Source organism: Dendroctonus ponderosae, unplaced genomic scaffold (assembly GCF_020466585.1).
Source record: "Dendroctonus ponderosae isolate FM_Combo_2020 unplaced genomic scaffold, Dpon_F_20191213v2 Dpon_F_20191213_1, whole genome shotgun sequence".
Lineage (NCBI taxonomy): Eukaryota > Metazoa > Arthropoda > Insecta > Coleoptera > Curculionidae > Dendroctonus > Dendroctonus ponderosae.
Window position 1 is genome coordinate 6,602,131 of NW_026017110.1, and position 27,247 is coordinate 6,629,377.

At 36.7% G+C, this 27,247-nt stretch overlaps 3 protein-coding genes and 1 long non-coding RNA gene across 8 annotated transcripts in view; 2 read left to right on the forward strand and 2 right to left on the reverse strand.

Annotated features, from left to right (window-relative positions):
• Positions 1 to 10,980, forward strand: part of LOC109539256 (transcription factor Sox-5) — a 100,787-nt gene extending 89,807 nt beyond the window's left edge. For 4 of the 5 annotated variants that reach the window (XM_048660568.1, XM_048660564.1, XM_048660567.1 and 1 more), the window contains exons 4-7: positions 7,051 to 7,296; positions 7,370 to 8,006; positions 8,980 to 9,283; positions 9,343 to 10,980. In XM_048660568.1, the coding sequence (XP_048516525.1) occupies positions 7,051 to 7,296; positions 7,370 to 8,006; positions 8,980 to 9,283; positions 9,343 to 9,679 (1,524 nt within the window). In that variant the 3' untranslated portion in view covers positions 9,680 to 10,980. The remainder of the gene's footprint in view (positions 1 to 7,050; positions 7,297 to 7,369; positions 8,007 to 8,979; positions 9,284 to 9,342) is intronic. The other variant, XM_048660566.1, reaches the window with a different exon arrangement.
• The window catches only part of LOC125502452, a 111,601-nt gene extending 87,815 nt beyond the window's left edge, over positions 1 to 23,786 (reverse strand). Inside the window, exon 1 of the long non-coding RNA XR_007280211.1 lies at positions 23,137 to 23,786. This is a non-coding gene — a long non-coding RNA (uncharacterized LOC125502452). The remainder of the gene's footprint in view (positions 1 to 23,136) is intronic.
• Positions 14,386 to 24,553, forward strand: LOC109533489 (alpha-N-acetylgalactosaminidase). Its single transcript, XM_048660570.1, has 10 exons — positions 14,386 to 14,591; positions 14,649 to 14,713; positions 16,359 to 16,540; positions 18,213 to 18,387; positions 19,035 to 19,296; positions 19,708 to 19,877; positions 23,780 to 23,977; positions 24,045 to 24,209; positions 24,261 to 24,333; positions 24,395 to 24,553. The coding sequence occupies exons 3-10, from the start codon at positions 16,377 to 16,379 to the stop codon at positions 24,517 to 24,519; spliced, it is 1,332 nt and encodes a 443-aa protein (XP_048516527.1). The 5' UTR covers positions 14,386 to 14,591; positions 14,649 to 14,713; positions 16,359 to 16,376; the 3' UTR covers positions 24,520 to 24,553.
• LOC109533488 (protein arginine N-methyltransferase 1) lies at positions 24,224 to 26,988 on the reverse strand. The gene is made up of 8 exons (XM_019898822.2): positions 26,782 to 26,988; positions 26,349 to 26,687; positions 26,175 to 26,293; positions 25,920 to 26,114; positions 25,537 to 25,724; positions 25,258 to 25,484; positions 24,842 to 25,201; positions 24,224 to 24,787 (listed from the first exon to the last, which is right to left on the reverse strand). Exons 1-8 carry the CDS (start codon positions 26,789 to 26,791, stop codon positions 24,678 to 24,680), a joined length of 1,548 nt encoding a protein of 515 aa, XP_019754381.2. The 5' UTR covers positions 26,792 to 26,988; the 3' UTR covers positions 24,224 to 24,677.
• Positions 26,989 to 27,247: the final 259 nt, after the last annotated feature.

Sequence of the window (27,247 nt, forward strand, 5' to 3'; positions counted from 1 at the left end):
CGCTCGTGCATTCCGCATTGTGTGCGAATAATTTCTTCATATGCATATACAGGGTGTTTCACTCCAGGGCAGGGCAAATACCGTCGGTTAAAAATCAGAATCGTCAGAACAATTCACGATTGTGGACAATTTTCCTATGTTTCAGCAACTTGAACCTCTTAAAGAAACAGGCGAAGAAAGCTTTTGGGTAAAGGGTTCAGAAAATGAAAATTTTAAATAAATAGTAGGTATTTGATGAGCTTGTATTGTAGATATATGTTTCTAAATGGCCACAGTTTCAAGCTCAATTGGATTGTGTTTATTCGTATGAATAGGAAAGACACAGGCGTAAAAGAAATAGCTGGTAAACGTTTCCAGACAAACTTTGCAGTCTATTAATACGTTGATAGATATTCTAAAATGTTTATTTTAGTTAAACAACCTAAGTACGTTGAAAAGTGCACTAAAGCAACAGTTGTACTTTAGACTTACGGCTAGAAATCACACTTAGTCGAAAAGTGAATCGAAAATAGAAAAGCAAGGTTGATAGATATGAGCAACAACAACAGCTAGAAACAGTTGAAATAGTCAGAGGAGTCAAAATTTCTACTGAAAGCAGACTCCGATAGCAACCAGATCAAATGCAAAATATTAAAAATAATATCTGAAAACAGGCCAATAAAATTGAAATAATATAAATAAAGATGTTATTACAATAATACCGGCACATGAATGGAAACAGGAGCGGAAATAATAAAAACGTCAACTATAAAACCAGATCAGAATAAATCTTTGGCTTGGAAATTTATTAGACAATGAAGAAATAACCAAAAATACTTTATTAAGTCTCAACTTAAATTAACCGTCTTTTGTTTACCTTTCCGTGTGCACTCAAAGGAGGCGAGCGCGGGATAAGATAATCAATACTATTGAAAACAATATAATTGGAAATTTATTTTCCTTTATAGCTTGTTCTGTTTATTGGCCTGTTCAATTGAAAACAACGTTGAGGGCCCGTTACCGTTAATTTTTAGGAGTTCATGGATCGATGAAGAAATAACAAAACCGTCGTACAAAATGCATTTTACACGAGAACGTTTATTACAAAAACATTTACGTTCCAATTTTACATGTGGCCCAGTAAATTATTTATGGAGTGGAGTAGCAGAATTTCAAATTGCCCGATACTGTTAATTGCCAGAGTGGTAATGACAGAATCGTCATTAAAACCGACTTTGCGAAACAATGTAATGCGCCCAGTATTGTTTCGTCAAATGAGCACATCTGGCTTTCAGATGTGTTTTTCGTCGGCTGCAGACGGCACGCCACGTATGTTTTCCATCTTACAAATCACCACTTCCTATCTAGGTAGACGATTGGATTATATTGCAAATGTGAAGACCTTTTCACTAATTTCCAAAGAAAATTGCAATTGATTGAAAACCCGATCCTGAACTAGATGTTTACTTTGCATCCAAACCGCACCGTTCTGAAAACAGGGCATTATCCGATTTTGTGCCAGATCAGTGCGAGCACTCAACAAAAAGCCACTTACAAATAAAAATCACACAAACACCAGCGACGGAAAAGGCGAAGACAGAACACACTTTCTAAATTTCTGAAGGCCCATCAAAAGTGTTAACGTCCCATGTCAAACATGCGGCTTTTTTTCGGGGGAGAGACGTTGAAAAGGAGCTTTGCTTTTTTACGTAACCTCCTTTATTCTTTCCATCTGCACTGGATAAGTCACAAAAGACGTTGTTTAAATATTCATCAGTTTCCAACGCTGTTCTTATAAGAAATTTTTAATTACAAATGCTATAATAACAGAAACCAACCACAAAGCGGCATTTTTAAATATGTGCATAAGTCCATGTCCCGTATAATCAAATATTTACAAATGTGCTCTATTTGCCCTATTCATCTCTTTGATGTTAAGTAGCTACCCTTGGTTAGATCCTGAAACAACATAATACATCTCTACACCCTTGCACGGGCTCGGAACGGGGTTGACAATAAAATTGGGGCGTGTGCACAATGAAGATTGTATCGATGTTTACAAGAAGCTTTTGTCAGTTTAGTTTTTGTTTTGTTAAGGGCTCGGAAATATTTTGATTGCGGGGGCGATTTGCCTTCCGGCAAATCAGCGGACTAATTTGAGTATTTAGCGGGTTATTAGTTTTCTGCATCTGAAATTGCCTTTATTCTGTGTCTACTACAATGGATTTTTGCGATCAGCAGTTCAGAACGCAAGATAATAAACTATAAGCAATGTAAAAGAAGCAGGAGTTTTATAGGTTAATTTCCTTAAATTGCCGGCCATTACATGGGGAATTTTTTGACTGATTTACGAGAGCGGCACAATTGTAAATCGTTTATGCAGTATAACTCTGCCTTGACAGGTGATATTCATCCAGCTAAAGCGTTGCCGGACCAACGGTATTGCAATTTTACTTTAAGCGCCTTAAAGCTCGCAAAATGGATAATTAGATGCATCAACAACCTTGCCACTTGCCAACAAATGGCCTTTTTCATTATTTCCTTTTCCTTAATGCACTAAACAACTCCCAACCAGTAATAATTTACGCTTAACTCTTTTTTTTGCTGTGAAAGTGATTCAACTGATAATTTAAGTCGCTATTGACACACTAATAAAAATTAGAGCTTAGATCTTTTGCAACTAATTCTCGTTGACAAAATAAAGTAGTTTTTTTACACTAGTAAGAATTCGCGGTTGGTTCTTTTACTCAATTGACAAAAAATGTTTTTTTTACGCTGGTAACAATTCGCTCCTGAATATTTTACAATGAGACTCCATTGATGAAAGAAAGTCGCTTTTTCCTCAATAGAAACAATTCACATTGGGATCTTCTGCAATTTACTCAATTGACTAGAAAAATACCGTTTTTTCACACTAGTTACGATTTGAAGAAAGTAGTTTTTTGGACAAGAGTAACAATTCGCGGTTGGTTCTTTTACAGTTGAATCATTCGACAAACGAAAGCCTTTTTTCCAAACTGGTAGCGACTTACGCCTGAATATTTTGCAATTGACTCATGGTGAAAAGAAAGTGGGTGTTTCGCATTAATAACAATTCGCGCTTAGATCTTCTGCAATCGACTCAAAAGAAAAAGTTTGTTTTCTCTGCACTAGTTTCAACTCGCGGTTGGATCCTTTGCAATTGACAAAGAAATCGTGTTTTCTAAACTAGTAAGAATTCTCGCTTGACTTAATTTACCGAAAATGGTCAGTTTTTCCACGCCAAAAACAATAATTCGATTGACGAAAGAAAGTAGTTTGTTCCAAACCAGTAAAAATGGGCGCTTCAATGTTTTGCAATTGACTCAATCGATTAAAGAAAGTTCTTATTCCTACAGGCGCTTGGCTTTTTCGCAATTGACACAATTAACAAAATAAAATTAAGATCGACAAAGGCGTAAACAGAGTCAAAAATCACAAAAAAATCTTCTATCAATTAGGAGAACTGCAAAAGATCCAAGCACCAATTGTGTGGAAAAACGACTTTCTTATTCACTAAATAAGGCAAACGCTGCCGTCTATTTCGCCTCCAACACAACCAATAAACAAACTACAAAGAGCTGGAAGTGTTTTGAACGGTAAATATCCGAATTTTCGAAAACAAAACCGAATACTCTTGTATATACAAGTGAATCACATAAAATCGGTCCAGACTGCCAGTGTTAAGTGAGGTGCAACAGTACAGTGTTTTAATGATTTGAAAAAAGTGCATGAAGAATAAAGCCAGCATTCCATGGAGTGGCGATAGATCAAAGCGGGCTTGAGAAAAAGTCAACAGCAAAGTAAAATTGAAGATCAATTTGCAAGGGCTTGGAAGAATCGGCTTTCAAATCCAGAAAGATCTTCATCTAACGCCTTAGTCAACTGTTACTGTTTTCTACTTTGAAATGCTTCCAGTTACTGAAACAAAACTAACCATTTTAACAATTTTATAAATAGGAGCGGTTAAGTTGCAGGACGGTGTTGTTCGTCAAGCAAAGTCGCTTAAAGAATTGTTCATCTGTTAAATACTTCTTCGTCCTTTTGGATTTTCCAAAAATATTTGCAGGTTGCCAACGCGCCCACGGCTCCTAAATATATGTCGGCACTGGTCCAATTTTATCTTCCATTCACTGCACCTTCAATGCACTTCCAGCTTCTTTAGCCAGACTATATTTAATCTCGTCCCTTGCGCATCTGGCCAGAGATAATAAGCGGCAGAATGATTGTCAGTTTCATGGAAAATTATCAGTTAAATTCAGATTAATTTTAAGAGCAACTAGAAGATTTGATTCGGATCAAGAGAGGATGATGATGAGAGTTTCTTAGCTAGTTAATTAATTAATATACAGAGTTGGTCTATAAGAGAAGTTAGAAATTTATCAAAAAAACCCCCGACAAGACTTTAATGGTGTTTAGCTGAATGTTTAAAATGCTATAAAGAGACATTTGGATCAAAACAGTTTTATTTGGAAAACTCGAGTGGTATTAAATCATAAAGCAGCTTCGGAGTGTCATGGCAAATAATCGGCTGGCATTTAAAAGCACACTAAAATCCACATTTAGCCAAGCCCCACACTTAAATACACAAATGAGCCATGGATTGCATTTCCGAAATGCACAAAAGCATGCCTAAATTTACGTCTGTCAACGCGTAACCATTATTTTTATGGCACCTTAAACCGTTTTACGGTGCTACAGATGGCATTTGCCACCAGTATTGACCGCCGCTAATTGTTTCGAAATTGAAAATAGAACCAAATTTATGCTACTGAAAAAATTGGGTAACATTTGAACGGAGAACTTTGCCTCATCCGCCGGATGTTGTGACAGAAACAGTTTAATGAATTTCGATATTTCAACATCCCTATGTAGGCTGAGGACAATATCAAATTCGGTCCACCTTCTAAAGTCTTCATCTTTCGCTTAATTAATCAGATTGTTTAGCCGATTGGGATCTCTAGCTTTTACTTGCATCCTCAACTGTCTTCCAGCACGAAAGATTACCCAAAGGTTTTCAAAATCTTTGGGTAAGCAAACCACAATCAAGGAGGTTTAGATGATTATTGCAATCAAACTGCATAAATTCTGAGAACAACGAAATTCAAAGGACATCTAGAAGAAAAAGTACTCCCGTTCTAATCAGACAAAAGCTAAGTAACTTTGAACTTAGAGTAACACTGAATTTCTTCCAAACATTGAATTCTTCAACACATTTATTCATCAAGTATCAGCAAATGTAGGTAAATGTTCATACATTGAAATATCTCAAAAGTGCACATTAAAGTCTCACGAATTGCTGTACACACATGTATTTAATTGGACCATTGATTTTAACGTTACAGGCCTTTACTTTAACCCATTAAACACTTACTACGGTTATGAAACGTACTTGTGATGTTGAGCAAAAGAGAGTAAAACTATTCAAAAAATAATTAGAAATAATTTGAAACGCAACTTTCTAACGATGCACACGTAGTCGATAAATTGAGCTTAATTATATATAATAAATATTCTATTATATTAATGCATATTAAATAATGATTATTGTTTTTCGCGTTGAACTTTGCGTTGTTATTGCCGACCAGTTAATGACAATAATTACTTTGTTCAAATAAATAATGTGAATTAATTTCGAGGTGCCGTTTTTTCATAATTGCGCGTGTTAAGGTGATTTTCCTTATTGCAATTAACAATGTGTTCGAACCGTCAGGAGCGCATTCAATGACTAATCAAAATCGAAAGAAAAAAATCTAATGGGTTAGAGAAAAATACATTTTTAAATTGTTTTTCAATATTCCGATTACTATCGAGAATTGGCAAATTAAGTCCAGTTTTAGTTTCGAAATTTTGACTTGGATCTTCAAATCAAAATTAAAGGCTTAACATTTCAAACTCGAGCTCGGAATCCTTAGTTTCTAGAAGATAACTTTGGACTAATTTATTCAGAAAGCGTTTCCATGACAAATTAACACTAAACTATAAAAGACACAGTATGTAAAATCCTAAAACGTTCCCAGGCTGTTTTCACTCATTCTCTAATCTTAGATAGATTTATTACAAAATTTGGGATTTTGGTCCATTTATAACACAAAAATATATTTTTCTTCTTATTAGTTTTACTGTTCTTTCGGCTATTATTGAGTCACGTAAATATTAAAATAGTAGTTAAAACCATTTCTTAATATTACACAATTCGAACCAATCCTGAACAAGAAGAATTTCATGCAAAGTTATGGAAATTGAGAGAAAAAATTATATAATTCCGTTACGGAATGTTTCTAGTGAATAATATCCAACTTCCTGATCAAAACATTGAAGGCAGGATAATAAATGTTGGCAAACAACACGCTAGAAGAGGCTAAAACCAAACCGGATATCATTTATAGAAAGACGGTATAATTTGGCAAGATTTCCAACTTCTGTGCAAAGCGAGCAATCTGAATAAGAGACATTCTGGTCTCGGTCATTATTACTACATGATATATCGTTTCCTGTGCTCGGCTAATTACTCGCCCCGCGAAGAACAAGAATGGCCAGTGTTAAATCTGCAGCAGGAGGTCGATCATCTCGACAGCAACTCTACTTTTTCTGACTTTTTGCGATCTCAAAATCGTCTTTTAACCTTTGCTACAAACAGTTTCTAGTTTACTAACTAAGACATTTTCCTGCTAACCAGGGCCGGACTACAATCATTAGCGTTTTTCATCGATTCAATATTTCGCAAGGTCGTGTAGGTTTTAGAAAAATTAACAAGTTTTAAACTTCATATGAGTACAAATGTACAAAATGGTTTCAAACATGACGCCACCTTTTTATCGACGTCATTCTCACGCTACCGGATAGCGCAAAAAAATATTACCAATAAGACTCTTTTTTTGAACTAAAATCTACAGTGTGGCCGCTTTTTCACGGCCAAATAACCAATTCCAAAAAGGCAAAATGCATACACAATTGCAACTATGCAACGTTCCAAAAACTTTTAATTTCCAGCAGCTTTCAAGACATTGTCTAGACGCAAAACGACAACTAAGCAAACAATTTTTTTTCCAGTCGGCCAGTACGTCGCCCTTACTGAACGACGCCCACAAACAGCTAGAAATTCAAAGAAGACAACAAGAGCAGCATCTGCTGCAGCAACAGCAAAAGCTGCAAGAACTTCAGGGCCAGATCTCAGCGCAATACTCCGGTGGAGGAGTGCAAGGGTTGATGTTTCTGCCCTTCTTGGAGCAACTGTCCAGAGGGTTGCACCCTCCCAGTGGTCCACCGGTGGTACCGAAAAGCCCACTGTCGAACCACGTAAGTGATAAGTGAAGCGCATTCGTCATTGCTTCCACAAGAGAAAGGTGGAGAAAATGTTGACTGATTGAAGCGTTTGCTGCAGATGCTGCCGCCCCATCAAGTGCCCAACTGGCTGTCTGCTGCAACTTCCGCCCATTTGGCGGCTCAGATGCAGCAGCAACAGCAGCACCATCAGCATCAGCAGCAACAACAGCAGCAGCAGCAGCAGCAGCAACAACAGCAGCAGCATCAGCAGCAGCAACATCAGCAGCAAATGGCGGCCATCAGCTCGAATGAGAGACGAACTCCCCAACATCATCATTCGCCGCCACCGCCCGCCCCATCAGATCCAGACGCTCCCCTCAATCTTTCCAAGCCGAAATCATTGAGTTCTGGCAGTACCGAGTCCAGTCCTCAGCCCACCCCGAGCAGCCAACACCAAAGCATTAACGATCAGCCAGTGGCGGCGACTGTGCCCCGTCTAATGCCGCCCAATTTGATGATGACTAACCGGGCGTTTTTGCCCTACGCAGGGCTGCCGCCCACTTTCCCCATCACCCCTGGGGTGGACAATCGGAACAAAGGAAACGATGTGAGGCCCAGTATGGACAAACAGCATCATTTCCCGCTGCACATGTATGCGATGCCAACGCCGCCCAATTTGGGCGGCCGACCCAAAGAATCGGAGGGCATTAAAGAAGAGACTGATTTTATTACTGCATGTCAATGTGAGTATTTTATCACTTTCAAATCGAAGACATTCATGGTACTTTGGCAACAATTCAAGATCAAAATAGTCGAATTTAATAAACGCGCATGAATTATGTCGTATTATTGTAAGAAAAGCTAAGATCAAACGCTCATGTCGGTGCCAGTTTGTAAATATGGCAAAATCCGAAATTCCTGCGAGACAAATTGTATTATGATGTGAAATACGGGCCGTTTTATTTTATGCGATTTTAAACTGTCGCGTTGCAGGAAAAAATATCGTTGCATTTCGACAAGAAATGGGTTAATACAACTGCTTTAACGGGAGATCATTGAGCCGCAATTGGAGAGTTATTTATATTTCGTTTTGGAGTTTCAGGATCATTTTGAAAAGAACTTTACCGACCGCAAAATCGGTTCGCATTTAATAAATCTTACGGTTGTTCTACAGAGTGAGTCAATTTATGCTTGCCGATGTATGGCATCCTATTTTCAGTTAAATTTGTCATTAAACATAAGTCGGGAAATGCTTGGTTTTTGAGATACTGGATGTTAAAGTTTGGGATTTTTTATAGTTTTTCAAACATGTAAATTTTAAGAAGAAATGCTTCGAATTGAAATAAAAAATTGCTTCAAATTTATAGTTAGTGCTGGATTCAAAATTATAAAAGCTAAGTGAAATTTAAATTGAATAATATTTATCGTGTCTGGTTTTTTTGTCTAGGAGTGTATACTTCTGCCAATTTCAGAATAAAAAACCTGCAAGACCTTTTAATTATTACACTGTAGCTGCTAGTAGAAATTGACTCCTCCTGTTTATTAGAGTAGATACATTGAAAACGGCTGAAAATCGAACGATACTGGCATTAATCTCATTATTATTTTTTCAAGCTTAAAACTTAAAACACGTTGGAAAAAAATTAAATTAGACATTTTTCATTACAAAAATTGACTCCAAAGAATGAAAAATGACAATCAGACTGATTTTTTCAGTATGGGGTGCTCCCGATCCGAACTTCAACGAAACATCAGACAAAGCGAAAATAATACGCCAACAAGCATCGAAAAGGGACAATGAAAACAAACCGCACATAAAGCGGCCGATGAATGCGTTTATGGTGTGGGCGAAAGACGAAAGACGAAAAATCCTGAAAGCCTGCCCTGACATGCACAACTCTAATATTTCCAAAATTCTCGGCGCCCGCTGGAAAGGGATGTCGAACTCCGAAAAACAGCCCTACTATGAGGAACAGTCTAGACTGTCCAAGCTGCATATGGAAAAACACCCGGACTATCGGTGAGATTTTTCCCTTGATAAAAATGATATGAAAATTGCATTATTTTTCTTGTAAACAGGTATCGGCCAAGGCCGAAACGCACTTGTATAGTGGATGGCAAGAAGATGCGCATCTCAGAGTACAAGATGCTGATGCGACAGCGCCGACAGGAAATGAGGCAGCTTTGGTGCAGAGATAGCACGGATTTCAACATATCCTCCTCAGACCTGACCTGTCCTCCCAGCTCGGCATCAGGACGGCCCTCAATGAGCCCTCCTTTGATGATGAACGGAGCTGGGCCGAGCTCGGATCGCGGCTTTTTCTACCCTACCGATAGTCCTTCACCTGATGCCCTCAATTTTTCACAGGACCGTAGCGCTTATGATTCGACAAGTCCCAGACACGACGATGAATGAGCTTGGCCTCAAGGGGAAGTGACTTTCCCAAGCTGGTTTTAGAACGCGTTGCTAGCTCAGAAATTTCCCCTTCAACAGTATTTTGAGCGAAAGAATCAGACGAAATCGGACAAAAGCCAAAGGACTTTCTGAATATATTGTACATAATAAAATTGGTGTTGTAGCTGTATTGTTATGTAAATAGCGAGTTACATTAGGTCGGCTAGTTATTTATTTGTTTTTATGATAACAATGTTATACTTTTTGTAAATTTTTAAAAATTATTTAGCCTAGGTTTTTGCGTTCAATTTTTTTGTTGTTATTCAGTTGCTAGATTTTATTCGCTATTTAATTAAGTAATGGCAATGGGATTTTGCTGTTTTTTCCGGAATCCCCGCAACAATATGTCAGTAGCGCGATCAATATACATACATAATAAATAAATGGAAAATGTCTTCAAAGGTTTCTTTACACGTAACACCTTTCGCCTGCTGACTGAGTTATTTGAAATCTGTTAAGTGCAATGTACATTGTTAATATTTATATGTTTTAGTATATCTTAATGCCAGTAAACTTAAGTACACATAGCTCATTTATTTATTTCAACTATATTTTGTAGTCATCACATTCTTACTATATCTGCTAGCTCTTTGTGTACCTACTTAGATGTTAAATGTTTAGTTATTTTTCCATACAAATATTTATTTATCTTCACCGCTGCGTTTCTCTATCCGGAGGAAGAAAATTAAGGGTTTCATCTGTAAATTCCTGTTCACATTCAAGACAAATAGTAAATTGTGATTCCTGATAAATTATTATTTAGGTATGCCGTGTAAATTAAAGTGTGTATCCGTTAAAAGGTTCTCAAAAGGTTGTTAAAGGTTCGGACATGAGCATGTGTAGGCACTTAAAGTATTCCTTATAACGCTAAATCTAGGGCTAGTGATCATTAAGGGATTTGCCAAAATTGCTTAAATACTGCGACTGATTGAAATACGAATTCATTTTCGAATTCACTATTATTAATAAACGTCCATAGATCGCATAGAGCTAATTTAAAGAACTTTGTTTTTTGAACTTATTTCTTTGGGTGATCTCTGCTGGAAGTCTAGAGTAGCGTTATGCGATTTATTCGGAACGGTACAGTATTTAAGCGCTGCGATTTTCGCCTAAATAATCTGTAATATTTACCAGAATTATTATTACAAGTAATGTTAAAAACTAGCAGAAGTATATGGAATTCTGAAAACTGAATTTTAGCGAATAGATTCACTGTTCTTTCTTGTGCCAAAATAAAATTAAATAAAGGATGGAAAATGTAATCAACGACTTTTATTTGTTTTGCACCACTGGATAGAGACTTAAATGAGACATTTAGAAAGTGTGTCATAATCGGTAGTTTTCAAATCAAAACGTAAACTGTCAACGTATGTTTTAGTTTTACCGGGTTTTAGCACAATTGCGCCATCATACGGACAATATGAAGCCGTTTTCCCTAAATAAAAATCCTCTTGGTATGTCTAAAAATATGTAGGGTGTTTCATTAAAAAAAATACTTTATGTCAAGTTTAGACATTTTCGTGTTTTGTATTTTTATTTTAACCTCAGATTTAAAAAAATTGATTAAAATTAAACAACTGTTGTGTTGGTCACTTTCACAATTTTTTTTGAAACACGATCTAGGGTTGAAATCAGCAAAGCAAAGAAGGAGAAAAATCAAGAATCCATAAAACTTCAGTTGCTGGTCGGCTAAACTCAGTTCAAGCTTAAAGATTTATAGATTAGAGATCATTCTTACCAGATTTTTGCAAGCTGGCCTCCCATCCTCCATTTTCTACCTATTATTCCTCAAGAAGTTCACTACATTATCGCAAACCACCGCACTTGCCATAAGGGCCACAATGATTCTATGTTTCCCATGTACGAATGCTATTATCGACCGATTTCGTCCATTGTCATTGACATTTGGTAGCAAACTGAGCATTCATAGACCTTTTTGAGCAAAAAAAGACAGCGCACTACAGAATAAACATGTTTAATTAATCATTTAATTGTTCGCCCTTTCGATGATTCATGCTTTACTTGGCAGTTCGAATTCACTTTGATTATTGTTGACATTTTTGCAGAAAGTGCCTGTTCGCACGGGAATGTTTCCAGATAAATTTCACGTTCCTGCTTAACGAAAGTCAACAACAACTAAACGAAAAATGCTCGAAGCGCTGATCTTTTACTAATGTAATTTTTAATTTAGAGCCGTTTATATTTGTCTGAATTTTACTCAGCTGCAGTGACTAATGAACAACACCAAAACTAAAATTAATAACCGAATTAATTTTGTTTTTCTAAAAATATTAACTAAACAAAAAAAACGCGAAGAAATCACTTAAAAATGAAACTGTTGCTCAATTTCCAACCAACGAAATTTCAACTGATTAAAAATGTTTTTTAAAAGTTTGATTTCAAGAATTATTCCGCCACGAGCGCAATTTGAGGTGCGGCGCAGTGAGGCCGAATGATTTATAACTCACCAACACACGTAGCGGCATCAACTCAAAAGCGTAACTCAACACAGTGTTACCCAGGCCTACTCTCAACAGAGAATTCGAGATCTCCGTTTAATAAGCAAACCCGCAAATAGAAACACAGAAAGTTTCCGCACAAACTACGCATTTCTGCATAATTTCTGTTTTTTTTGAGATTTTAGTAAAATTAAGTCATCAATGCGCACATTCACAGCCTTTTGGTCTCATATCATCTACATTATTACAATGACTTATTCAAATTCAAACAATACAGTGTGTCTCATAAGAACTTACTACTAACACCAAATTGATCATAAAAATAGACGTTTAATAACCGATTTAAAAAACCATTACACCCGAAATAATCCAAGTCCTTCGGCAAGAAACGTCTTCATATCAATAAAAGATTTCCGACCTTGTCTCAGCTGATAATTGCCGATTATGAATGTTCATCCACTAATACTAATCATTAATTTTAATGGCGCAACCTTGGCTTTCAAACATTTCGCAAATCCAGTGGAATCACCTGTCGCCCAACGTAGGAAGCGTTAATTTTTTTAAATTTAAGGTCAGTCGTAAAATTATTTAAAAAAATTATTAGTCTAAATAAATAAAGCATGGAATGTAGATTTTTGCAAACTAACTAATTCAAGCACGAACGTTTTATCAAGATATTGAGGTAGACTAAGAAATATTTTACGCGAATGCATGGCAGAATAGTAAGGAAATAACAAAAAAGTGTATTTTTGGCGGAAAAAATGCTGCTGACCTCCAAACGTGTGATGTTGCTATTCCACTTCTATTCACATTAAGATAGGACAAGTTGGAATAGCAAATCGAAATTGAGAAGTCAGAAACCTGATCAGTTTTCAAAATTCTAATATTTTCCAGCTTCAAAAAAAATCAAACTGTCCATTAACAATAAACATGCCGGTAAAGTGCCACAAATGATCCATCTAAACGCAATTGAGGTCATCAGTCGAAAACATGGTCATTTCCAAAGGTAATCTTCATTACCTAATAATCAGTAGTCAAAATAACATAATGTTTGGTAACGAAACATTTATAATCCTGATCGGTTACGGTTCACGTTTTTCGAACAAACCTGATCTAATTTAATTGATACACATTAAGCAGTTTAAAAGCTACATTACGTCATGATTCATTAGTAGTGAATCAGCAGTCGGTTTTAAAAAAAATCTTTAATAGCCATTTTTTCAGTTTTACTATTTTTTTAACTCAAAAAGCTTCCTTAGTTAATGAGCCAATTAATATCAACTATTTGAAGATTATCATGAACATATTTCCTGGTAAATATCTTAGCAAAATAACCAGTTGTTTCACGGTAAAATATCTGCAGAATACTGAACTGATATTGCAAAAACGAGGGCGTAACATTCAAGTTTTAATGAGGCGCCTTGCGAAACGTTCAAACCATAAAGACATGTAAATAATCTGCGTCATTGTTGGAATATGTAATACTATTTGTTTGTCGTATTGTTAGTAAATATATATACAAACACTACAAAATGAGAAAAAGGCCGATGTGAAATTTTCAACTCTTAGATCCAATTGCTGTGATCAGTTAGATATAAAACTTTTTTTGCATTTGAAAATGAGCCCTCCATCAATTTCCATTAAAACCCTTTACAATACAAATTAACATAAATTATTCTGAAAGTTTATGTTGTTTCTTTCAACATAAGAATTTTAAAAAAAGGACGAACAACACGCTTTTTTTGCATATAAGACAAATCGTCAAAGGGCTCAACTTTGTCACTTCACAACTTTCTGTAAAATGTTAAAATCGTACCGAAAAAACGGTTCAATGCAACTGGATTCTTCTGTTCCAGAACTAAAGGCGAAAATTTTCGTTGTATTTATTTTCGTTTCCAGAATCCGAATGCTTCTGCTTCGGTTTTTTCGAGGTTCAGTTTTCAAAAATTGAAGCTCGGATGAAGAAAAATTAAGAATAACTTTGGCGATAAATGCGTTTGAATCGACGATATTCTGCAAAACTTCAGTTCTACATTCAAAAATAGGGCATTCCAATTCCGAAAATGCTACGAGCTTTGCAAAAACTGCTCATCAATCAAATAAGTCGCATTGTTGGAATACTGTACGTATATCCTAGTTAATCAACCTTTAAATGGACCTAATCATCAATGAATAGCGTTAATCAAGGCAATTATCTGATAGCAGAGAACCGTAAACAGTACTATCATTAAACCAAAAACCACACAACCTGGTACTGTATCCGGCTAGGTTCAGCATTCAGACCCACCTCAGCTTGTGGTCATTTCGAATCTACCATTTAGCTGATCGGTCGTACCGTAACCGAAAGAACAGTACCAGTAGTACCACTGATCTCTTCGACAGTATTCGCGCTTAAACTTCCATCGCGAATGGACGTAAGACAGTACTACCGCGAACTAGCCCGTACCATTTCACTTTTACCTTCGTTGTAGTGAACCACTCAGTGACCGTGAACTCAGAAGGAAAACGGTGCCGAAAATCTTTAGTACCGAATAAGGTAAAGTGCTTTGGTACCACTATCAAGATGATTTACGAACAGTCGTGGCAGTCCGTTACATATTTAGATAAGGGAAAGTGGATGGAATGCGCAAAAACTCGAGCTTTAGTTCAAGTTTTTTTCCCAAAATTTGTAACTCTGCTGCACACTGGAAACTAGAAGCTTTTTATAAATATTTCAACATTCTCATTAACTTGTAATCAATATGTAGTTTTATTACATTTTTTTAGTTTCGTTATTGGCTTTCTAACATGGTATATATAGTAAAGTCTAAAAAGTGCATTTGCTGATTCAGAATTGGTTTACGTTGATATTTTCGATAGAAAACTTGATTTGTGGCTTAAGATTGTAGAAACATGTTGTCAATCTCAGAAATATGGAGCTATTTTTCATACAAATGTGCAAGAACTCATCATCAGCTGTTGAAATTTCACGGTTTAGTTTAAGGGACGAGTTTGCTCCATTTTCATGTCAGGTTTCAAGTCCCAAGTCCTCTCTAAGTTAGAAATTATTAAGCAAATGGTGCTGCAGTTGGAAACGTTTCGAAAAACATCCTCAACCTATCAAAATTTCGCAGTTTTACGCGCTCAGGAAGAGTTTGCTTTACTCGGAGATATAAGTTAATGAGTGTCAATTTAATAGCATTTTCAGCGATTCATGCGCCCGTAAGAAATTTGTAAAAAATTCTAACGTCATTTGCTTGTAGAAATTTTACATTCTCCGCACTTTTTGTATAAAATTGTGTTTTGTTTAGTTTTCAGGCACAGATTTTGCTATTACTAATTGAAAACGTAGTTAGAAAACTTTTCTTAAGAAGTGTTAGTCAGTTTACTCAAACTTCCTCGGTTTAGCTTTCACTTGATATAAAATCGCTCGCTTAAATTAATTATTCACAATCAATAAATTTGCCAGCTTTAAAAAATATATTTAATTCTATTGAAAATCCATTATGGAATTAATCTTAATTAGAGCCGAACATTAAGCGTTATTAACCCTCTGAAATCAAAGTTAAATGTTCGAAAATTATTAAACATCAATTACCGAAAGGTCAACACCTGAAAACGAAGCGATTTTCAACATCTGGCAATATATTTCGTATTATTCGCAACATTATGCAGGCAATGCTGGCCGGGCGTTGCGAAACTGCAGGGTTTCCACTACAGTTTACTGATACGTTTTGTTCTAATGACACTTTCACTTATTATCACGTCTATGCCATTTTTTTAATTTTCGCATGTCCTTAACGGAAATCGTTACAAAACATTACGTGTGAACAAAAAAAACTTCTTAATGGCCTACGCAAGTTCTTTGTTTATACTGGGCGGGTATTCTGCGTTATTGCACTTTGCTTGTTTGGCCTCCTCGATTAACCGACTTGGTACTTAGGGGTTTTTAACTTTGAGTTTGAGCTTAAGTCTTTAGCAATTATTTCCGTACAATATGAGTAAAATGGACAGATTTGAGGCAAAACTATGGAAACCAGCCGCCCATTGAGTAACATTAAGAAAAAATACCCACACATCATTTGCATATAAAAAGATTGAAATTATGCATACATTAAGTCGGTAATAAGTTCACCTGTCGATTATTTCCCAAGATAAATCTATATTTTTTGTCATATTAAAGTCAAAATGTCCGTTTCTAGGTTAAAATCAAAAGTGAGATGTTCAAAAAATGGACGAGCGTTGGAGCAATTTTGGCTGTTCTTATTAGTAGTGCGGTTTCACTCGAGAATGGGTTGGCAAGAACGCCACCAATGGGTTGGTTGGCGTGGGAGCGGTTCAGATGCAACACAGATTGCAAAAATGACCCTGACAACTGCATCAGGTAAGTAAATGACAAAAATGTTCACGAAAAAGTCAGCCCAACTGCACCAAAGCTAAAAAAATGTAACTCCTACACTTGAAAAAAGCTACCAAACAATTATCATTTATAGCTTGAAGAGATCCGCGGGCCGACACTATAAAAGCCCATAAATAACGAACCTGTTGAGTTGAGAAGACACCAATTTGAATTATCAAATCACATCTGAATACAAAATAAGGCCCAGTCGTCTATTATGGTAAATTACCAGCTATTGTATGGCCACTCTTCGTTAACCTTGTTATGTCTGTATAAATTCGGAAAAAAATCCTAATCTCTTGTAAATGGAAAAGCGTTTTGACCTTTCAATCGTGCTAATTTGAGACGAAACGGTTATTCGAATGGGAAATGGAGATTAAATAGATTGCGTGACAGATACACCGAACAATAGCAATTGGTTGATGTTGAGCGGATATAAGATTTTCCACTGACTCAATTGTAATAAATAAGTTATTATTGAAGCCAGTTGAAGCTAAAAACTGACTAGTTAGAAGCATGAAAACAAAACCATAACAGCCATTTTTGTTCCACTTTGATGTACTTAATGTTTGTCACCTTTGCCACATCCTCATTAACCAATCTTCACGATAATAAACTTGACATGTTTTAAAACCTCCTTATACAAATTAAACCGCAATATATGCCGGCGAATTACCACACAGATCTATATCTCCTTTTAAATTGCCCGGCACGATCTAAATCATAACTTTCAGGCCACAGCTATGAGAAAGTAGTGCATTTACATAAACTTTAGTTGTTCATACATTCTGGAGATAAATCTCTTCACTTTTGAGGCTCAAGAGAGCCAATTTGTACAAAAGCTTTCCAAATTGGGCCAAGTTTGTTCCCATTAGGAAACGCTAAATAAATCATAATGACCATCATTATTCACCGAAAGCAGCGACAAGAACATGTGTAGCAACCGTTTTACTCATGCTGTGAGCAAAAAATTCGTAATCATCGTATTACGGTGGAAAACGCTGTTGAATAACCGCATGGAACACATTACATCTTGGATTAGTTAATTCCAGGTTGAAGGACAAAACACCAACAAAGGAATTCATAAAAAAAACAATTTAATTACTAGATTTGATCAATTGGGTTGCCTTTCATCATCATACAGCAAATTAATTGACTGAACAACTGGATAGATGAAATAAGAATGAAACCGCCCAAATATAGTATACAGGGGTCTGGAAAATCAGTACTAAACAATACGGGTGTTTGTTGCTTAGTTTCAACACTCCCTACCAAGAAAACTGGACTCTTGAAAACTTGTGTATATAAATCCCTTAATGAATAAAACTCGCATCTGCAATTGTTCACTCAAGAAAATAAATGACTTGAACAAACCAATAACGAAGAACTGACAAGGAACAAACGCGCAACTATCAACTTCATGCCATGATGAAAACAACAATATTTCTCAAACTCAAGACAGGTTAAAAGAATCGTTCATCCTCAAAATGGATGAGCATGAAAATGAGGCCAATTTCTTCCATACAGTCACTTTGTCATCTTCATTAACATGCACCTAGCCAGGCAATTAACCGCGGAATTTTAATGGGCAGTTGGGAATACAACCTGCAGCCGTTTTGGGCCACACTTGTGCAATTAAAGCCTTATTTATTTCCAGTGAAAATCTCTTCAGAACAATGGCAGATATCGTGGTGAGCGAAGGTTATGCCAATGTAGGTTACGAATACATAAACGTCGACGATTGCTGGCTGGAGAAAGAAAGAAACCAATACGGCGAACTAGTACCTGATAGAACCAGATTCCCCAGAGGAATGAAAGCTTTGTCCGATTATGTAAGCGATTCAATTTTGATTCGGCCGACATTTTTACAGGCTCTTAAACAACATCGACCAATAATGCATCTTTCCAATATTACTTGCACTAGTTTTTCTTCGTTTTTCCGAGGTTATTAGAAGAATGCAATTTTATACCTAATTACTTTTACTATTACAGTTTCAAATTGCTCAATTAATAGCTCGAATACATTGGTTGTGACCTTGCAATCGGCTTGGACTCGTAACTTACCGCTTTTTCTGATTCATGTAAATTGCCACAATTACTACATGGTGATGCTAACAAAGTGTTTCACATTGAAAGGTTATTTCAATTAAACTATCAAAAGAAGATCAATTTTTTCAAATTCCAAAACGAAATTAGTGGTAAACACAAGACGATTCTAAAGTTCCTCGTTCGGAAGACCTGAGGACATTGAAGTTTTTCAGTGAAAATCAAACTTAAAATATGTTTTGCCGGGTTTCTATCAATCAACAACGTTTGCCCAACAAAAATGTGTAGACCTCTTTAAGGGCCACCCGGTACAAAGTGTGTTTCAAATATTGTAAAAACTGCGTCCAGTTCATCTACACCCAGACTTTCCCACTAACCACACAGAAGCAGTAAATGAAAATTGTATTTTTTAACAAATTTCCGGGTTGTCCAGGTGCATGCCAAAGGTCTAAAATTTGGAATCTATGAAGACTTTGGCAACTACACATGTGCCGGATATCCAGGAGTGATAGGAAATCTGCAACAAGATGCGGAAACGTTCGCTTCTTGGGACGTGGACTATGTAAAACTGGACGGATGTTATGCACATCCGAGTGAAATGGATCGAGGATACCCGGAATTTGGATTCTACTTGAACCGAACTGGACGGGCGATGATCTACAGCTGCAGTTGGCCGGTTTACCAAATTTATGCAGGTATTTAGTGCATCGACCTGATATTGTACATATTTGAATACTTTCGTTGCCAAATTAGGCCAACTTCAAGCCCAAAACATTTGCATTTGGTGCTAATGACATCACATATCCTAACATGCATTGATATTAATACAATATTCTCAAAAAGCCGGTGGCCCTGTACCACTTATGCGTAAAAAAATCAGTTCGAGCACCAAACCGACCGTATTATGTTATGTATACAGATTATTGCAACTTTTTGTTGATACTTAAGATACGTTTCTTAAAGACCGTATTTAACTCGAATTTAACAAACGGAAGGAAGGTTTTAAACTGCACAATGGCAGGAGTAATTGATGTATTCTTGGGAGATAATTTGAAGCATCCCACACTAACTGATTGGAATGATTTAAGATGATATTTTTACAACAGGAATGGCCCCAAACTTCACCTCGATAATCCAAAGTTGCAACATGTGGAGGAACTTTGACGATATCCAGGATTCATGGGCCAGCGTGGAGAGCATTATCGACTATTATGGAAACAATCAAGACGTGATTGTGCCAAATGCTGGACCGGGCCATTGGAACGATCCAGATATGGTAAGTTATCGAAAACGTGTAGTAATGAAAAAACGTCAAAAGGAAGACCTTGTTTAACTGTGTAAATTCGCATTACGATTATGCAAAATGTAAAATCTTAACTGGTTAGCCGGATGTTGTATAATCGATTTGATTGACCGATGCCGTAAGAGAGGAAATGGGTTATCCAAGAAGAAGTTGACAACAAAACCGTCAGAGAAAGTGGTTTAGTCAGTGTATTCGCTTAACACTTAGAACTTTGTGCAATCGAAATTCATGATAAAAAACCGATATTGAAAACGTTTAGAAAATGAAAGCGGACTTAGCCATCACCATAATCAACCAACTGAAGAAACAACCAGTTCATCTGTCACCAACGGGAAGCAAATCGCGTAACCAAATACCAGAATACGAAACCCGATTACCTTGTGGTGGCTTTTCAAGTAATAAACATGTTCAGCATTGCGAGTAGATGTTGAACCCTTGTAATCATCGGTTTCATCTAGTCATTATTTCCTTCAATCGGCCAAATACAAAAGGCGTTCATGTGCACGTCAATCGAGCCCCCACAAAAGTAAAAGTACCATGAATGGCAAAATCGTTACAGTAATGGATTAAAAGGCTCAGCTAATGTTACAGATTATTTTATGCTGTGTATTCAACGCTAATAGAAAGTTGTTAATTGGTAGTACCGAAGTACCTACCAGTGTAAAATTCAGGTTCTAAATTGAGAAAACCGATATTTTACACATATTTCACATCTGTTATTAAGCCTAAGAGTTTCTTGGCTCAAAAATGGTTCAAAATTGATAGAATGATGCCTTTTACTCTCTATTTCCACTAAAAGAAAGTTGCGACAGAAAAAAAATAGTTCACTTTACACTCGCCAGCATTATTAATAAATAATCAAAAGTATTTAAATCGGTTTTCCATTAAAAAACTAATTGATCGACATAGAAAGCAGTTTAGTCCTTAATGGGCGATTTGGTAATATGACTGATTAAAAATCTGGGCTTTTACCGCGCAAGTTACCGGTTACCTGCTTTGCATCAGCACAAAGTGGCAAATAATTTTATATCAGAAAGTTAAAACACTAAAAATTCTCTTATAATTTTCTAATGAAATACAGGATCAACATAAGGAAAAAAAACGCCAACAATTGAATTATAAATAAGTAATAAACAAAAGACTCGATCCGAGATTCAATTTCAACGATCAATCAAATGACTGTGGACATGATTTCAACTTTCCTTTTCGCTTTAATATTTAATATACGGTCATGACTAAATAATAAGTTGGTTGGTTGCAAAAATCACTTTACTTTGTTTACTTGATGTAATAAGTAGCAATTTAAAGGAAGAACTATGGTACTGCACCTGTCACGAAACCGTGGTTCTGGTTGGGTAATTTTATGGTTTTTGTCACACAAATGTAGTAAACATTCGAAGACAGTTATGGAACTTTTTGATGAATTACCGACAAATATTCTAAATAAATCCGGTCGTTGACTAGTCTTTGTACGTTAAATCTTCATCGACCGAAGTAATCCATTGAATTATAACAGCGATTATTTGAATTCCCATGGGTTGATGGCATATGGCAAATTAATTTCGACATTGGAAATTGCTCAATTATTTTACCCATAAATAATTTGACAACATTAAGCGTTATAAATGGCTTTTATTCGGCTTTTTAGGTTACTCCGGGTGTTTTGATCCATTCTATTGCGACATGCAATGATGGCAACTGCGATTGCTGTTAATACCATAATTTAGCCCAATTTTCCTGCTATGAAAATTACCACATGAGGTGAAATATTCAAGGATCTTTCGCCATGTCGGTTGTTGTCTAATTGCACAAACAAACCGTTCAAAATGACGAAAAATGCATTTATGTAAATATCGTTGATAAACAACATAAGCGGCAAATTAGGTGTTAAAGATTCAACATATTGATTGTTGAAAGTGCTAATTGCTAGGCGGTTTGCTTGATGTACATTAATGTAAAGTTAACGGTTTTCTTTTAACGGCCTGTTTGCCTTAAAAGCAAATCTGAAGTATGTGATGGGCATTTAAAGGTTTACGGGTGCAATTTCGTGTTTTTATTCAAAATTTGCAGCTTCATTTAGCAAAACTTTGCTTTCGGTTAAAAATTGTCATTCTATGCGTGAAAGCTCAGCGTTTTCAGTCGAAATTTAAAGCTGAAAAAGCCGCAAACTTTCCTCCTGTATCTAAAGACGTCTCCACAATTTTTCTACGAGTGAAATGTGCTTGAAAATTTAAGAGACTTCGTTGCTAGCAAAGTACTTTGTTAACATCGAAAACTGTTAACTTTTTAAGCACATTTTACTTAATAGTTGCATTGAAAATTAATTAACGCCTAGCGATCGTGTTACGTAAAAACATAACATCTTAATTAAGCACACAAAAATTCGAATTAATAGGCGTTTGAAACGAGATCGGCAGATTGCAGGGAAACAATGGCATTTTTAATGCGATATAATAATTAATAATCTCTTGCCAATTGTTATGATTAACAGTGGGTGAAATCATATGCATTATGAAGCTTGCGTAAGAGACAGAACTAGGTGATATGCTAGTGGTGAATTTCCCTGAAGTAAATTTAAATATATGCATGAAAACACGGAAGTTTTCGACTATCAGTGTCGCACTTTCAAATACTTTGAAAAACCCCTATTGGTGCAAAAAATGCAGAGAAATCGTGGTTAGAACGTAGGCAAAATATGTTAGATTCAGAGAAAAAATGCAAAAACTCGCCGAACCAGCCCCGCAACCCCTACTGTTGTCATCCAGAGGTCAGCAAATTCACGAAAAGAAAAATCGCACTACCCGTCGAGAAAACGGCGAACCAATCACAACACGGTGAATAGAAGCTTCTAGTTTGAGAACGACACAAATTTTTCGTTAATTTACCGGAGCAAATGTCGTTGTGAACTATAAAACGAAAAGGGCTAGAAGAATGGGGAGACTTTGAAAGCGTGTCCCTTTGCAAGTATGTCGTCTTGGACTATCTTTATTAGGCATTTTTAATTAATATTAATTCGTTAATTAATTAAAATGAATTCGTTAATTAATTAATATTAATTCGGTAGTGATAAAACCCGAAAGTTTATGCCTATCAGTGCCACACTGCGGTACTTTGGAAAACCGCTATTGTTCATTTTCACTTAGGATTGTTAACATATTACCAAATACTGATAAATATTCGTTGCAACGTAGACAAAATATGATAAATTCAAAAAAAAAATGCAAAAACTCACCGAAACAGCGCCGCTAACCCTGAGTGTTGTCATCTAAACGTCAGGAAATTCACAAACAAAAAAAACACGTATTTTTCTGAAAACCGCATTTGCTGGACGAGAAAATAGCACAAAACAGCGAAGGAAAGCTTCTAGTTAGAGAACATCACACATTTTTGGCACGGAAAAGCAAAAATTCCCAAATTTTTCGGCAATTTACCGGAGCAAGTGTCGTTGTGCAACCTGCATCAAAAGAAAAGGGATAGAGAAGTGGGGAGACTTTAAAAGTTTATCGCTTTGCAACTATGACGTCTTGGACGTATTAGGCATTTTTTAATTAAAATTAATTCGACAAAGTTTTCCGCTACTGAATTTGATATTATTTTATAATTGTAAAAATAAATTGTTTATTGATTAATATAGTATCCAACTGAACTAATGCCAAAGACGTATTGCCCCACATTCTTAGTCACGGTTTAGTCATTCGAAAACCCAATAATCATAAATGTTTATGTCGTTTAAAATAACTATGCAAATGCCGTAAAATTATTTCCAAAGCCCAGCTTCCAGTTGGCTGCCAGTTCAACAAATTAAATGCTAATTAATTCGAAAACATGTACAACTATCGCAAAAATAGCTTAAATATTTGCCTTGCTATTTGCAGCTAATTATTGGAAATTTCGGTCTCAGCTACGAGCAGAGCAAGACCCAAATGGCCATTTGGGCTATATTAGCCGCACCGCTTCTGATGTCCGTCGACCTCAGAACGATCAGATCAGAGTACAAAGCCATATTACAAAATAAGAAAATTATTTCCGTTGATCAGGATCCTTTAGGAATCCAAGGAAGGAGAATATATAAGGTAACGTAAAATAGAAGGTGTTTTGTATTTATATTATTAAAAATAATTCACCTTGTAATTTCTGTAGCATAAAGGGATCGAAATATGGTCAAGACCGATAACTCCCTTGTACCAAAACTACTTTTCTTATGCGATAGCGTTTGTAAATAGACGCACCGATGGAACCCCATCTGATGTGGCTGTTACTTTAAAAGAACTAGGACTGAGTTCTCCGACTGGATATAGAGTTGAAGTAAATCACAGAAACAGAGAATGAAATTTTTATTAAATGTGCCTCTTTCAGGACTTATACGAAGACGTTGACTACGGAGTATTGTCCCCTCAAACCAAAATAAAAGTGAAAGTCAATCCTTCAGGTGAGTAAACCGATTTTAACGCCCCCCAAAAAAAAACTAAATGGAAACTTTCAATTTATAGGCGTAGTTATACTAAGAGCGGACGTTCAGGTGGATTTCGACCGAAGAGTGTCGTACTACACGACGCAAAGGACACCCTACAACCCCCTCAATCAGGTGTTTAGAATAAGAAATAATGGCTTTTAACTTAGCTTATTTAAATAAATTATTTTGTAATATAGGTCTGTATTGTTTTTTTTTCAGTAAAAAGTATAAATAGCCAAGAAGCTTCACATTTAATAAACTTGCGGCTAAATGCAAAAATAACGCGGGTTTTACCTTACAAATGAGAAACTCCTTTTGGTTTAATCTACCACATATTCGTAACTAGAATTGGCTATAGTTAACACAACCGAAATTCCACGAACGTTCCTCTTGAGCCTGGAGCATAAAATTGAGCACTTGATCGATTGTCCTAGAATTGAAAATTAAAAGCTTTTGGTTTTAAATTGAGAAACTTTGCACAAACCTTCTGTTAATTCCACCACATCTCTCAAGTAAAAAACGGTCTGTTGCCAGTGCGTTTTTTCAGCATGTGGCCCAGTAGTCAGCTCCACTTTATTGGGGAGGTCAAAGAACGTATCAAAATACCCTCCAATGGCCGTTAAAACGCCGCTTCTGAGAGCGGTGAGTTGAAACTCCCGTTTGAAGTTGCATACTAATGTAGTGCAGGTATTTATATCAATCTCCGTTACAACAACGGAGTTTGTAAGGACTTTGTCACTGGGCACCACTTCCACGTTGGCTTCCTGCAGAATATCTGGCTTCATACATTTCATTGAGAACCCATAAACGTTGTCCCAGAAGTTAATTAGATTGTCATAGCGCTCTGCAAGCATCAGCGATGGTTAGAATTTTTACCACCCTTTGGAGTATGCGTTTTACCTTGATCTGATACTCCAAACAAGCGAATACTGCATCTGTTAGGAAGCAACAAGCCCCCTTTCGCCAAGTATTTATCCCTGGCATAAACCACACTGTCGAGCATGCCTTCGAAGAGCAGGAAATAGCCCATCCACTCCGATACGATTACATCAACCTTCTCCACTGGCAGCTCAGTTTTCTCCAGTTGGCCCTTGATCAGCTGAACGCGGTCTTGCAAGGAGTTTTCCCTGGAAATTGCCTGATAAAGCCCCCGCAAATGACTAGTTAATTGTTCAATACCGTACGATATCCATTGCTTTATAGACGACTTCGGACTGGTCCACACCAAGTACAGTTTTGGCTCCAGCTTTGGCACAAAACATTGAGAGAATGCCGGTTCCGCAACCCAAATCGAGCACCACTTTTCCTTGGATGCAACCGGGGTTGCTTAAAATTGCATCTCGGTAGCTTTCAGTCCGGCGTTTATCCTGTACGGTAACCAAAAACGCAATTTCAGCACATTTGGTTTACGCGGTTTGCGCAAAGTGACCTCCTTTTCGTTCATATCGCACGAAATATTTTTGATACAGCACTAGTTTTCAAAGTGAATAGAGATTTTTAAAATTTTTGAGGACACCTCGGGCTCAAAATTACCATTCTAATCGAATGGTAGTAGTACCTACATTGAGCATTTCGTGATGTATCCCATAATGCGAATACGAACTGAAATAATCTGCGCCATCAGTAACAGTACTATCAACTACCACTTGTCTGTCTGGAATGGAAGAGTCTTCACTACCAACTATCAGCTTAGCAACCTGCCGCATTTTCTCCATGTCCTTCTTGTAGCTCTCGATCAGCAAGTCTCTGTGTTTTATCTACGGAATATGAAAACTATAGAGCTGCATTGCAATGAACGTTCCAGGCTAAAGGCCAACCTGTAAATTGAGATCCTGGATAGTCTGTTGCAAATCTGCAAAGTTTAAGCTGCTAATTGGAGTTTTCCCATCGATTGCATAGTGTGGGGTGGACGGGGCGCTACCCAGGTCATCAAAATCTGCCGAAAAGGCCCGATTTATGATTGTGTATGTTAGAATCTGCCAAAAACCCACCATACATTAGCCAGGGCTCGATTTCGCCAGGTTTTAAGTAACAGTCATCTTCCCATAGGGCTACGGTAGTATCAAGCAGCATCTTCGGCTCGGGCTTCTGCAGCCTGATGTAGTTGATCATTTTAATATAGGAATAACAGTCCATATTGTATTTGTTTTTCAACGCCAGCAAGTCGAAATTGTGTGCGGTTCGACAGTGATCAAGGGCGACTGCTATAGTGTGAAAATGAAGCGGGCAAAAAAGACAGGTTGTCTGCTCGCCCCCCAGTTCCATATCCTCATCCCAATCCTCCGAGTCGTCATCTTCTGAGTGGTGGCACGCTGATACTTCTGGATAAGCTGAAATATTGATTTTTCGTTAGTTTGGCACCGGGAAAACCACTCAGGAAGATCAAAGGGAATGTGGTTTAGAAATAGGGTAATTTATAGTTACCTTCAGCCATTCTGGATAGTTTAAGGGCTTAAAACCACACAACACAGTCTGAAATTCAAACAGTGTTTCCAATTCGAAGATTTGAGGTTAATTTGTTCTTGAGCCGATTAAGGTTAAGAGCGTCAGAGAGCGTGGCTGCAATGAAATAATTCAAAATCAGAGACAAACGTGTCTCTGATTTTGCGCTCTGTTTTATAAATTTGGGTTTTTTTAAGGAAAAAAACCTACGCTAACAAAAATTCAAAATTCGCGCTCTAGAAAAGGCTTTTCTTTGATTTCAGATATTTATTTTGCCTTAAACTAAAAAAATACGAATAGATCAATGGTAAAAACTGGTAAAAACTAGAATGTTTTATTACTAAATCTAAAATCTATGGCTGATATGTTGAATCGAACGACTACTAATATAATATTTATATTGGTATCTAATCGTTGGTTGAACCTCATAGTAAGCGTGCTTCATAGC

What these genes read in the sequence shown, in the direction of transcription:
- LOC109533488 (XM_019898822.2), bottom strand. An exon ending in AAAGCAATGGATATCGTACG is followed by an intron (nt 25,485 to 25,536) that starts GTATTGAACAAT and finishes GGCAATTTCCAG; the next exon opens with GGAAAACTCCTTGCAAGACC. An exon ending in GTTTGGAGTATCAGATCAAG is followed by an intron (nt 25,202 to 25,257) that starts GTAAAACGCATA and finishes TGATGCTTGCAG; the next exon opens with AGCGCTATGACAATCTAATT.
- LOC109533489 (XM_048660570.1), top strand. Translation starts at nt 16,377, where the DNA reads ATGTTCAAAAAATGGACGAGCGTTGGAGCAATTTTGGCTGTTCTTATT. An exon ending in AAGGAAGGAGAATATATAAG is followed by an intron (nt 23,978 to 24,044) that starts GTAACGTAAAAT and finishes TAATTTCTGTAG; the next exon opens with CATAAAGGGATCGAAATATG. An exon ending in CGACTGGATATAGAGTTGAA is followed by an intron (nt 24,210 to 24,260) that starts GTAAATCACAGA and finishes TGCCTCTTTCAG; the next exon opens with GACTTATACGAAGACGTTGA.